Below are 14,351 nucleotides of genomic sequence, written 5' to 3' on the forward strand. Positions count from 1 at the left end.
AACTAACCAATTAAACGATTAACTATACTATTAATCGATTAATGAATACAAAATTACCCATATAATCAATTAATCATATAATTAAAAGATTATATACAAAACAAAATACACAACTATTTTAACAATTAATGTGCCATCTACATTATTTGAAGAGGTATTTGAATCACTATTTATATATTTTATATGCAAATTACAATATATTGAATAGAAAACCAAAATTTGCTACAATATATAGGTATAACAACTCTTGACTCCCTATAGCTTTGAACGATAAGAATTGTATAGATGACCTTACTAAACATCAAGTAAGTTGGAGAGGGTTTATTTAGAGAGATAAGATAGGGTTTATCATTAGACCATGCTTTAGCCCAAGTATGTGAACCATACTATTTATCCATGTTTCACTCTCTGTAGTTACATGTTGCCCTCTTTAAATGTCGACTTCAACATTAGAGTCAAGTTTTAGGTACCTACCCAAAATGGTCCAAGGTTGATTTTCCAACAGGTTCAACACATTCCAAAAACTCTAAAACTGACCCTCATCCCAGCTCGATCTTCCGCAAATAGAGCAAGGTCAGCTTCAAACCGATTCAACCTAGAATTGCCTTTGCCATGTCGCCCTTTTCACCATATTAAAGAACAAGCATGAGGTAGACTTTTTCTAAGGGGGTTAGATGGTGTGTCTTATGATAGAAAATGATTATGCATGCCAAGTACTTTTATTTTTTCAAGTTCAAGAGAATGGGAAACCCAAAAGCTTTGGTGAAAATCTTGGTTTTGTGTTTGGATTGAAAAAAACCAAAAGAAACACGAGATGATTGAATTATGTTTCCATTTATAATAAACTTGGAATCTTTTTAGGGGATCTAGCAATTATGATTACTAAACAATTCATACAATTCACTCACTTATTTTTCACATTACTTAATTTTTTTTGTCTAATTTTTTGTTTTTTAATTATTTATCAATGCATACGAGCTACTAACATGCCCATTAGCCAATTTTAAAATAGGTAGGGCATACAATTTTTTTTTTCTTTAGACGATACGGGCATGACTGTACCTATTTAAATTTTGCGAGGACGAGCAAAATGAATCATGTGAGCTGTTTTATCATCTCTATATCCAAGTATCCTTTCTTGCAAAGCCTCTCGAGACTCACAAAGTATTGCAACCTATTTGTTTATCCAATCTAACACAATAGTTCCTTAGGATTGATCTTAAATTTGTCATTCATCAAGGATATTACAATTCTTAGATCAATAATACTACTTGCTAAACTTTATTTAGAATTAAGATGGAGCTTGTTAAACTCCATCATTCCTTGGTATAAATATGTTAGAGTTTGTTAAACTCTAAGTGTTTATCCTAAGTGTTTTCTCTAGATATATGTTTTGAACGCAACTCTCTTTCTTTTTACCTTAATTTCTTCTACTTTTTACAAGATTTCTTTACAACTATTATGTATAAAGAAAATGTGTGACAACAATGAATTTCCTAGACATGTATATTCAATATGAGTTGGTCAGTTGTTGATGTTGAAATCTTCATTATTTATAATAATGTTATGTTTTTAGTCTTCAATTCTTTCAACAGTCTTCTTCAAACGTCTTCTTAATATGGTGTCTTTGATCATTATGTCCTTTTTGGAAGAGTTCTCCTCGTTGAGAAATAACATTCAATGCACTGATTTACTTTTCAGATTGTCTCAACATGATACCATTTGCTTTGGTAGAGGGACTTAATGTTATGTACTTGATATCATATTTCTATTTTATAATAAAAAGCAAAACCACCTTCTCTGAAAAACAACCGCTACATATCCAAAGTTTCTCTTACAAGAAACTTGTATTTAATAAATTTTATATTTGAAGGTAATTGATAAGAATTAATATTTAGCATTAAAATATTGAGTAAGAGCAATAAACATGATTCAATCATTAAATAATATTTCCTCTTGGACATTGTCCTTAAAGAATGTAATTTTAATGCGCTAAGCACTTTTCATTAGACGACGTCATGCTTTGTGTGGACTTTGCGAAGAAGCATAAGTTTTACCAGAGTGAGGCCATACTTGATGGACTTTGAGTTGAACACACTACTCAAACTTTTAGGTTTTGTTTGTGAGTAAAATTTTAAAAAGGAAGAGAATAAATAATTTTGGAAATTATTATCCTTGTTTGGGAGTTGGATGAAGGGGGGAAAAGTTTTGGAGGGTTTCTCAACCCTTCCAAAACTCTTCATATATCTATTTTTAAAGTTCCTCCAAGTTGTGTTTTTTTGTAGATAAAATGTCACAATAACTAAATATTTTTAGTAATATTATATAATTATGTATTACTACTCATTTTTCATTGTTAATTATATTTTTAAATGAAAAATAAAAAAATATTTTTACATTATTTATTAGTTTACCCTCCACATCTAAATTTCATACTCTCAAACAATGTTAAGAAGAATATTGTCTGGGAGTATGAAATTTATATGGGGAAGGTAAACTAATGATAATGTAAGAATATTTTTTTATTTTTCCTTTAAAAATGTAATTAACAATGAGATATAGACAATAATATTACTAAAAATATTTAGATATTTTGACTTTTTATCTCCAAAAAACTTCTAATTGGGGGAATTTTAAAAATAGACGCATGAATAGGAGTGTAGAAATTTCGTTCGGTTTTTAGTACATTTCAATGGCCGTACCGAACACAAAGAGCCGAACCAAACCAAACCGCTATTAAACGGTTCGGTTTCACCAATTTTTCAATTATTTTTTTATAAAAAATCTTACATCAATTGTTAGTTTCAAAATGTATTAGGTTAGATATTGTTTCTTCATAAACGGAAAAACACTACTACTATTATTATAAAAAATTATGAATTATATATAAATGAGTAAAAAATTGAAACTCATAATTGTTTGTTAGTAAGATATATAACAATTATATAGTTGATGAAGAAAAAACAAATTATCACATATATAATACAATCCACAATAAGTAGCATATATAACAATACAATTAATTAGTAACATATATACCAATTAGTAAAATATATAATAGTTATATATATATATAAGCTTATAATTTACAATTAGTAACATATATAATAATATATGATATATGTTAGTTTCGAACTCAATACCACAAGAGTTGGAAGATATATTCAAAATTATCAAGACACTTGGAAATTTTTTAGCAAATAATAGCATATATAATACAAACATAATAATAATTTAGTAACATATATAACACTACAATTCACATAAAATTGTTAATTTAAGCCACAAAATTGGTTGCAGAATTTAAACAATAATAAAACATCATTCCTATAATCTATTTCTTTAAATGCAATTCAATTGGGTTCTAACGGTTCCTAAATTTCCAAAATCATAAATCGAATCTAACATAAATGGTTCCTTAAAAAAATAATCAAACCGAACTGTGAAACAAAATTGAACCATATTTTGCAGTTTGGTTCGGTTTGTTTCGATTCGGTTCCATCGATTTTACGGTTTAAACTGGAACCACTTATACCCCTATACATGAAGGGTTTTGGACCCTTCAAAATATTTCATTCTCCTTTATCAAACACCCAAATAAGAGGAATGATTTCCAGAACCATTCATTCTCTTCTCCTCTAAAACCATACTTTCAAATAAAGTTATAGATAATTATTGTATTGGACGCTTAAGCCTATGATTTTGTCCTTACTAAAGCATAAGCCTTTGAACACATAGTTTGCTTGAATTGATTAAGCTTATTGGACACACTTTCATTTGGAGGGAAATCCAACATATTTATAATTCGTTGTAAACACAAGCATAATCAATTAGATGCACATGATCAATTTTAAGATTACTCCATTATAAAAATATATTATACTATCATAAATCAAGAGATCAAATGAATATATTGTAATAGTTAAAAGGATCATTGAATCAACTTGGTCTTTATTTGAGAGTTATGAAAAAAAGGAAAGAGAGATCAAATGGTTAAGAATAGGGAGGAATGTAAGAGAAAATGAAGGAAATCAGCAATTTGTTTGGAAGTATAAAATTTAGAAGAATAATATACTAATGATAATATAAAAATATTTTTTAATTTTCCTTTAAAAATGTAATTAACAATTATAAATTGATAATAATGTATAATTATATAATATTACTAAAAATATTTAGTTATTTTGATATTTTATCTCAAAAAATCTCAAATTTTGAGAACTTTAAAAATAGACACATGAAGAATTTTGGAGGGTTTGATAGACCCTCCAAAACCTTATTCTCTCTTTCATCCAACTCCCAAACAAGTGGAAAGTTTTTCAAAGCCTTCCCCTCCAAAACCTCTCAGAGGTATGGATATTTCAATTTAACACACAATACACTTGAATATCTTAACAAAGATAAAATCTTCCAAATTGGATCATATCATATCTCATATTTGTTAGATTTATTCAAGTATGAAGTCGCACATTGGATATAAAGAGGAGCAAAATAGTTTATAAGTGGAAAAAATCAATGAAACTAATATATTAAAGTTTTAATTCAAAACGTGGTACATCAGTTATAATTCTCCATTCTTCTCATACCCCAATTACAAAATGGATTTAACCTTATATGAATAATAATGGCAATAAAGGATGAAGTGGTGGTGTCGTGGTGCGCATCAAAGAGAAGCGACGGGAGTTTGGAAGTTGTGATGAATGAGGGTTTGTGAATGTATAATAAATAAGGAAACCACTCCAACATAAGGGAAAAAGCAAATATCAAATTAATCTTCATTTTAAAATAAAGAAAATCCAAGGAAGAAAAGTTGTCCTTAAAATAGAGAACATGACATGATTAAACAAGAGAATCTTCTTATTGCAAGATATCGTGTCTAATTTAAAAACAGGGAGAGATACACTTATTCTAAGAGTAAATTAAAAAATTTATTTCACATTTTAATCAGGTAGACATTTTTTATTTCATAAAAGTGTACCACTTCATATGCCACTATTTATGATTGGCCAGAAAAATATTTGATCATTTATTTTTTAACTTAAATACATTTTTTCAATCAATCAGTGATAATGCTATATATTAAGTGACAGTTTGTGGAATAGTATATGTACTTCCATCTTAGGCATTCATTTTGTGAAAAATTAATGGTATGAATTAGCGAATAGATCTAAACAATTAAATTTACATAGAATGAATGGTTAAAATGTTGAATAAATTTTTTGATATACCTATAGAGCAAGTGAATCTCTCCCTTTATTTATTTCTAGTTAATGTAAAAAAATTCTTAAATAAGGAAAGATATATATAGATCACGAGATGATCAATTGATAGAAATGCTCTCATGATTTTTTTTTACAAAATTCTTATATAAGGGTTGATTTTTAAATATTTGAAATGACAAGTGATGACCATTAGAAGAGAGAAATTCTTCCATGTTGAGAAATTTCTCAGCCAGGGTTATACTACATTTTGTTCATTTTATTTGTCTTTAAGAACTTTTTCTTATTTATTTGTCTTTCTATAAAATCAAGACAACATTAATTACGATTTTTACAATACTAGGTCAATTTAGTTAATAAAAAATACAATCATTGGAATGTAACAACTATTACTCTTATACAAAGATAAATGGTAAATTAGAAAAGCTATAATATGAATTTAATATAACTAGAAATATTAACTATGATTCTTAATTTATGTAACACAATTTAAAAAATTAAGAAAAAGTAAGTAAATATAATTAACATTCTCAAATTTATCAAAAATCATATAAATATTCCAAAAATACTCCTCCATTAATTTATGGAGAATCAAAATATTTATTAGAATATAAAGAAAATACTAAATTTAAAAATGTAACTATTAATAATACATTAAGAGAAAAAATGTATTTACTAATATATGAGTTTTATCAATGTCAATATATTATTATTCATCAATATTTAATTATCATTAACTATTGAAAAAATTATACACAAAGTAAATTATTTAAAGTATAATATATATACATGTCAGCATAAATATTTGTATATAATCTATCATTCATTTTTTTTCTTCAATAAATCAATAGTAATAAAACATTATGTGTATATTTATTTCTCAATTATTGAACACTACAACTTATCTTCCCAAATATAAGCTGCGATGTAGACAGAGTAATTAAAAGACCGACACAACGGCTCTTAACTTCCTATCCTTCACTATGCGATCCAGCTCAGCATAGATTCCCACTCACTTTACATCCTCACCGTCCATTCCTTTTCCCAATCTCACTACACTTCTCCTCCGCTCCCAAAAATAACACGTAATCACCCAAAAGCACTCTCTGTCCATTCCGAATCTCGCATTCTGAGTTCCTTCCGAGTCAAACTCAGCTCACTGAGTCAAACTACCACCGAGTCAACATGTTGGACGGGTTTCTCGGCAGAAGCTTCGCCACGAAATGGTACTAGCTTATTCTGCATGCTTCAGTTCTTATCTTTGTGCTGATTGGTGATTCATATTGTAATGCGAGTTGAGTTCTCTTTTGATTTTTTGTGTTGTTATTTTCAGCAAATCGTTAATGAAACTAACGAAGACTCGGATCGAAGTGATAAGGAGGAAGAGAAGAGCGACGGAGAAGTTTCTGAAGAAAGATATCGCTGATCTGCTCCATAATGGCCTTGATATCAATGCTTATGGAAGGGTAATAAATTCAACTTCATTATTTTATTTTTGTTTCATGCAATTTCTAGATTCGATTTTGTGCTATTTTTGGAAATATTTAGAATTAGATTTTAATATATGGACCGACCAATTAAAAGTTTTTTACACAATCAGCATATATATTCACGAGTTTACCAATCATTGAATCCTAAATAAGAAACACACAAGTGATAGATAATATAGTGACGGTGTAAAAAACTGTACACTGATTGATAGTGTGCATGGATATTATACTCTTAGAACTAAGTGTTGTTTTTCTCGCGAATTGGTTAAACAGGCTGAAGGACTCATGGTTGAGTTGACACTGTCATCTTGTTATGATTTTGTTGAGCAATTATGTGAATTTGTTTTGAAGCGCCTCTCTGTCATGCAGAAACTGAGGTATGAGTTTGTTTGAGTTAATGATTTCTGCTTAGTTCACTGATTTTCCTTTTTAAAAAAAATAAAATAAAGTATTAGTCAGAGCTATGGTTAATAAAGTCGATTTGCTAGATTTATTCTGAGTTCATTATCATTGCTTATGCATAAAAATAATCTGTACTGTGATCTTTAGTAACTTTTTTTCCTACTTGTGTCCACAACAAACATGATTTGTAGGAATTGCATCGTTTTTAGGGGAAAATATTTTCCAAATTCCGTCAATGATGCTTCCATGATTTCTGATAGAAAAACATATTTATTGGATATCAACACACGACATATAACACCTCAAATATAGGTTTGCATCTACAGATTTACATGTGTGTAGCTGAACTTAGCTCTTTTGTGCCTGCAGTTTTTTTTCCTTCCTATTTTGGGCACCTCTAAAGCACGGATTCGTCAAACACCCTCGCGTGTCGGTATCCGACATGTATCTGATACGAATACGCTCAAATTCACGAAGGATATGTATCCGTAGAGTATCCAAAAATTAAAAAAATAAAATAAAATTAATAAATATCAAGACATGTATTAGATTTGTCTTCAATAAAATATAGGATATATAGATTCGTTTTCAATAAAATATAGGATATAGAGATTCATTTTCAATAAAATTTAGGATATATAGATTCGTTTTCAATAAAATAGGATAAGATAGATTCGTTTCAATAAATACCAACTTATTTAAAGGCCACAAAGACTCATACCAACATACCGTCACACGACATTGACCATCCGATAGCCGGTACTCACCGATCCACAACTTATCATGCAATTTCTAGATTCGATTTTGTGCTATTTTTGGAAATATTTAGAATTAGATTTTAATATATGGACCGACCAATTAAAAGTTTTTTACACAATCAGCATATATATTCACGAGTTTACCAATCATTGAATCCTAAATAAGAAACACACAAGTGATAGATAATATAGTGACGGTGTAAAAAACTGTACACTGATTGATAGTGTGCATGGATATTATACTCTTAGAACTAAGTGTTGTTTTTCTCGCGAATTGGTTAAACAGGCTGAAGGACTCATGGTTGAGTTGACACTGTCATCTTGTTATGATTTTGTTGAGCAATTATGTGAATTTGTTTTGAAGCGCCTCTCTGTCATGCAGAAACTGAGGTATGAGTTTGTTTGAGTTAATGATTTCTGCTTAGTTCACTGATTTTCCTTTTTAAAAAAAATAAAATAAAGTATTAGTCAGAGCTATGGTTAATAAAGTCGATTTGCTAGATTTATTCTGAGTTCATTATCATTGCTTATGCATAAAAATAATCTGTACTGTGATCTTTAGTAACTTTTTTTCCTACTTGTGTCCACAACAAACATGATTTGTAGGAATTGCATCGTTTTTAGGGGAAAATATTTTCCAAATTCCGTCAATGATGCTTCCATGATTTCTGATAGAAAAACATATTTATTGGATATCAACACACGACATATAACACCTCAAATATAGGTTTGCATCTACAGATTTACATGTGTGTAGCTGAACTTAGCTCTTTTGTGCCTGCAGTTTTTTTTCCTTCCTATTTTGGGCACCTCTAAAGCACGGATTCGTCAAACACCCTCGCGTGTCGGTATCCGACATGTATCTGATACGAATACGCTCAAATTCACGAAGGATATGTATCCGTAGAGTATCCAAAAATTAAAAAAATAAAATAAAATTAATAAATATCAAGACATGTATTAGATTTGTCTTCAATAAAATATAGGATATATAGATTCGTTTTCAATAAAATATAGGATATAGAGATTCATTTTCAATAAAATTTAGGATATATAGATTCGTTTTCAATAAAATAGGATAAGATAGATTCGTTTCAATAAATACCAACTTATTTAAAGGCCACAAAGACTCATACCAACATACCGTCACACGACATTGACCATCCGATAGCCGGTACTCACCGATCCACAACTTATTTTACTTTGGATAGTTTGATTTACACTTATAATTTTATCATATTTTATGTGTTTTTTATTATTTTATACGCGTATAACGTATCGTATCCTATATTTTAAAAAAAATGCGTGTCGACGTATCAGATACGTATCGTATCCGATACACGTATCCGTATCTGACACACGTATCCGTATCCGTGTTTCATAGTTGGGCACTTATATAAATTGGTTGAAAGATAACGTGATCTTTTAATTATGATTTTGGTCTGATGAATGGTCAAATCAAATGGTACATTCAGTTATGTTGTAGGTGGGGGATGAGAGGTGTGTTTGAAAACAGTTTCTGTGGAATGCTGATGTTGTATTCAATGATGAAACTTGGCCAAAAAAATTGGAGCAGAAAAAAATATTAATACATGAAAATTCTTTTATTAATTGTTTATCACAATTAATAAATTTTGAACATTATCTGACAACTTGTTAAGGATATCATTCCAAAAAAAAAAAAATAGAAAATCAGAATACTAAGATTGAGGGAGGGCCTCTGGCCAGTTAGTTGCCTTATTTCAAGGTCACTGCAATAGATTTACTCTTAAAATGCACTCATCACTTCAGGGGATCTAATTCCTAGTGTATACCTCCAGCCTTAGAGCTATTTCTATATTCTAATTCAGGTGGTAAATTGAAGGCTAGAACAAATTAAACTCATCCACCAATATCTATAAAACTTACAAGTTACCTTTTTGCATTATGCAGTCACTATTTTTGCGATTAAGAACAACGATATATATGAATACACGAGGGGCTAATTTTTTTAAGCCAGCGGCCCTTTCCTACCCTAATGATGTTCTGCCGGTGCTTGAATTTCATTCTTTTATGTTATGTTTATCTTTTGGGTTCATTGAACATCTGTAGTGTCATAAATTTTCCAAAAATCTAATGGTTGGATAGCTGCTTCAAAATTTCCCTTAAATTTAGAACTTCGATAATCAACATAACTACTTCATTTCCTTTACAGTGGTTGCCCTGATGAATGTAGAGAAGCTGTAGCATCTTTAATGTTTGCTGCTGCAAGATTCTCTGATTTACCCGAATTACGTGATCTTAGGCAAATATTTCAGGAGAGATATGAGAATTCCCTTGAATGTTATGTTAATCAGAAGGTGACTATTCATGTTTTTATTTTTATTATATTGGTTGACATATTAATGACCTGTTCCTCGTTTCCTGCAAATAACTGACTAAATTGCTCATTATCAGTTTGCAGCAAATTTGAGTTTGAAGTCTTCTACATTGGAGAAGAAGGTCTGCTTGATGCAGGACATTGCATCCGAGTTTTCAATTAAGTGGGACTCCAAGGATTTTGAACTGAGGATGTCAAAATCCTCTCTATCTGCACAGGTGTTGTCTTCTGCATTTCCTTTTCAGTTTGGCTACTTCATTTTCAAATTAAATACTTTGCCAATTGTTAATTTACTTAAAATTTTGAGAATATATATAAGATTGTTCTTGTTTCTTATAAATGATCAATGACTTCCTCAGGGCCATAATACTTGTATGCCAAACCATTTGACTGCTTACAATAAACCGTCACATGGCAAGGATGCCACCCCAAAAGGAGTCAAGCATGATGTTTTGTTTGACAAAAGTCCTGACCATCCTAATGATGGGTACAGATTTCAGAATGGCAAGGAAGCTGATGTCTTAAACCAAGATGATCATGATGATCTTCAGTCTAGATCAAAACTCCCTGGAAATGGAATCAAGCCAATAAATGGATCCACACTCCAAAAAGGAGTTGAGCACAATTTCTTGTTTGATAAAAGTCCTGACCATCCTAATGGTGGATACAGATTTCAGAATGGCAAGGAAGCTGTTGTCTTAAACAGAGATGAACATGATCTTCGATCAAGATCCAAACTCCCAGAAAATGGAGTTAAGCCACTAGTTGGTTGTGAAGTCACTCGGAAAAGGGATAACCATGATAACTCATTAACAGGAAGGCAAGAGATCTCTGCTAAGAAGAGTGAATATTGGAAGGAGGGTAGTATGCTAAAACCACCAATTGGATATTCATCCCAGGTGAAAACAGCAGAACAATTTGAAGGTGGTCATGATAATCCATTAATAGGAAGTCAAACGGTCACTACTAAGAGTGACAGAGGCTATAGGAAGGAGGGTAGTATGCAAAAACCAATTGGACGTCTGTCGAAGGAGAAAATAGTTGAACAATTTGATGGTGGTTCCAGGCTGCATGATACTTTGAGGACTACCAGCCATCTAAGAGAAAGTCCAGACACTGCTTCTAGGAAGTCTCCTAGTCATGCAGGAATGCATTTCAAGAGTGATGTAAACAAGCCATTTTCTGTTGATCATGTTAGCCTCCCTGATGCTCATAGTTCCGTGAGAAAAGTTCAAACGGATAAGACACCTATGCTAAAGCCCTGTTACAGTAATACCATTCCTCCTCCATATGTTAAACCTAAGTCTAAGCAGCAGAACAGCACGAATGGAGCCAATGTATCTTCACATATCGACAGTGGTGCTATCTCTACATACTATTCAGCACATGACAAGCCTGATTCTGCTTCTAAATCAGAGAGGATCGAGATAGGTTTGGATAGTTCTGACCAGGATTGGCAGGCCAGAAGACATGAGAGACCGAGTAAACTGAGTCACGAAAAAGAATTATACGTTGGTGAAGATGCTAAAGAAGTCCCTGTGTTAAAACCAAAATCTCTGAGGCGGAAGCACTCAAAATCCCGATCTAGACACAAAGATGCCACTAATGAAGAAACTCAGGTTGTGAGAAAATCAAGGAGCAGAAGCAGGAGACGAGATGAATCAAGGCGTGGCCTGCAAATTTTGTTCAATGATGAGCAGCACCAAAATGCTGAAGAGGAAAAGATCATAGATAAATTATTGATCCATTATAGCAAAAAACCATCTGCCCTTGTTCCCGAGAAATCAAGAAGAAAGTCTAAAAGTCGCCATGCGACACAACAAATGGATAACTCAGCCAGGGAATCTCTACAGAATGGAAACGAAGATGGATCTGATGAGACACCGGAGATGGTTACTTTTTCATCAAGATCTGTTTCCCTTCCTCGTGAACAAATTGCAGAAATGGAAGTTAAGAAAGTATATACACGTGCTGCCTCGTTTCATCCGGATGGATCAAATGAAGCCCGACATGTGCATCCTAAGTTACCTGACTATGATGATTTAGCAGCTAGGTTTGCAGCCTTGAGAGGAAGATGAAGGACACAAGTATAATGAATTAATGATTAAATGCTCCTTCTTCACAAGCATGATTGCACTATTATGATCATAACACGCCTTTAATCTCATATTGTTTGTATATGGTATTGTTGAAGATTACATTAAATGGTGGTGCTTTAACTGAACATTGACACATAGTTACTCTGTCATAGTCTCTTAGGATGCGGCTATAGGTTACACGCAACATTAATTTAACTTTTACTTTAATGATGGTATAAGTGTTTGTAACAAAAATTGGTGATTTTACTTTCTTCTGGTTGAGGATATACTTGAGTATGTGTTTGGATTAGAGCTCTATTTTTTCGCTACTCATTTCCCACATGAAAGTTAGGCTCAACAATCTCACTCACATACATGGATAACTAATAAACTATTCCCTACGTTCTGAAAGTTTCTTTGCTCCTGACCTTAACAAGGTTTTGATGAAGACACCAACATCATTAAAGCTTCAAGATAATTAGATTAAGTCTCTATAGGTACTTCTATCCTAAAACTCTTAAATATACAAAGTAGTAATGCTCAAACTATTTTTAAAGAAAAATGAAACACTTTAAAAAAACTTAAAACATTTTTCAAAAATAGTTACGTGTGTAAGAAAAAGAGTTATCCAACTTAAAACTGTTCAGAGTAATCCATTACTGCCCTTGAGTAACAGATTACCAGTTTTGAAAAAGTTGAATAACCGATTACCCAAATGGTATAATCGATTACTCTAATTCGTTTTTAAAAGAACAGTGGACATATAGTTTGGGTCATCGATTACCCACTATAAGTAATCGATTACTGAGAGTTGTTGCATGAGATTTCAGATTTCAAAATGAAATGTTTTCACTCCAAACGAAATCTCTTCACTTCAAACAACTCCTACACTTTCAGAAAGGCATCATGGGTGTTTGGAAAGTCTATATAAAGGCTATAACTCTCACAACACAAAGACACAACAATACACAACTCTTATAAAATTTCCAAAAACTCTTAAACTTATTCTTAAGTTATTTCTCTACACTTTTTGCAACTAGCACTCAAACTTTCAAAAGTTATTTTTTCTGAAGTTGCTTAGAAGTGTGTTCAAAGTTTTCTAAAAGAGCATTATTATTTAGTATACTTAAAGAGTTGATTGGATTGAAAGTTATACTATTGTCATACTTGTAAAGGCAATTTGTCATTGTTGCGCATTCTTCAATATTGTTGTTGAATACTTTCTTTCACTGGGTGTGAAAAGAAAGGGGATTAGAATCACTTGGAAAGGTCTTTTCCAAGAGTGAATAATAATTAGGGAGTGTGTAAGTGAGATATTGTAATTACAACTCATAATTCTTAGTGAAGAAATCTCTTGTGATACAAGAGTACTGGATGTAGCCTTTGGTGGACAAGAAGGTGAACCGATATAAAATCCTTGTGTACTTTCTTCTCCCTTATCTCTTTCATTTTATCTTGATTATTTTTCTGCATATATTTTCCTCTGTACGTTAACTCTTTATTTTGTAGAAAATTTGGCCATAATTTTAAGTCAACTAATTCACCTCCCTCTTAGTTACAACCGCGTTCTTACAATTGACACCAGAGCTATATTTAAGTAAGATACTCTTAAGTCTAATCCTACATCAAGATGGCATCAAGATCATTCCTAGGAGAAGGTTCCAACATCAACCGCCTTCCAAACTTTGTTGGAGAGTGCTATGATTTTTGAAAAATTAGAATGATGATCTTTATTGAATATCAAGACTTAGACATATGGAATGCCATTGAAGAAGGACCATATATACCCTTTACTGTTATCAACAGTATAAGAGAAATAAAGCCAAAATCTTCATGGAACGATGAAGACAAAAAGAAGGTACAATATGATTTAAAGGCAAAGAATATCCTCACCTTCGCACTCGGTATTGATGAATTCTTTAGAGTATCAAATTGTAAATCTGCAAAAGAAATGTGGGATACTCTAGAGACCACACACGAAGGAACAGAGGAAGTAAAAAGATCGAGATTCAACACTCTTTCTCAGGAATACGAAATGTTTCATA

At 31.5% G+C, this 14,351-nt stretch overlaps 1 protein-coding gene across 3 annotated transcripts; it reads left to right on the forward strand.

The window, feature by feature from the left end:
* Positions 1 to 6,251: 6,251 nt before the first annotated feature.
* LOC109337059 lies at positions 6,252 to 12,462 on the forward strand. 3 transcript variants are annotated; one of them, XM_019573929.1, is made up of 7 exons: positions 6,253 to 6,445; positions 6,553 to 6,685; positions 6,983 to 7,086; positions 10,064 to 10,208; positions 10,306 to 10,446; positions 10,588 to 10,721; positions 10,899 to 12,462. In XM_019573929.1, exons 1-7 carry the CDS (start codon positions 6,405 to 6,407, stop codon positions 12,304 to 12,306), a joined length of 2,106 nt encoding a protein of 701 aa, XP_019429474.1. In that variant the 5' UTR covers positions 6,253 to 6,404; the 3' UTR covers positions 12,307 to 12,462. The 3 variants fall into 3 exon arrangements, with proteins under 3 accessions (XP_019429473.1, XP_019429474.1, XP_019429475.1); XM_019573928.1 differs by having other exon boundaries at positions 6,252 to 6,445; positions 10,588 to 12,462; XM_019573930.1 differs by lacking the exons at positions 6,253 to 6,445; positions 6,553 to 6,685; positions 6,983 to 7,086 and adding an exon at positions 8,082 to 8,259 and having other exon boundaries at positions 10,588 to 12,462.
* The last annotated feature ends 1,889 nt before the right edge of the window (positions 12,463 to 14,351 follow it).

This window comes from Lupinus angustifolius, unplaced genomic scaffold (assembly GCF_001865875.1).
Source record: "Lupinus angustifolius cultivar Tanjil unplaced genomic scaffold, LupAngTanjil_v1.0 Scaffold_1_859, whole genome shotgun sequence".
NCBI classification, from domain to species: domain Eukaryota; kingdom Viridiplantae; phylum Streptophyta; class Magnoliopsida; order Fabales; family Fabaceae; genus Lupinus; species Lupinus angustifolius.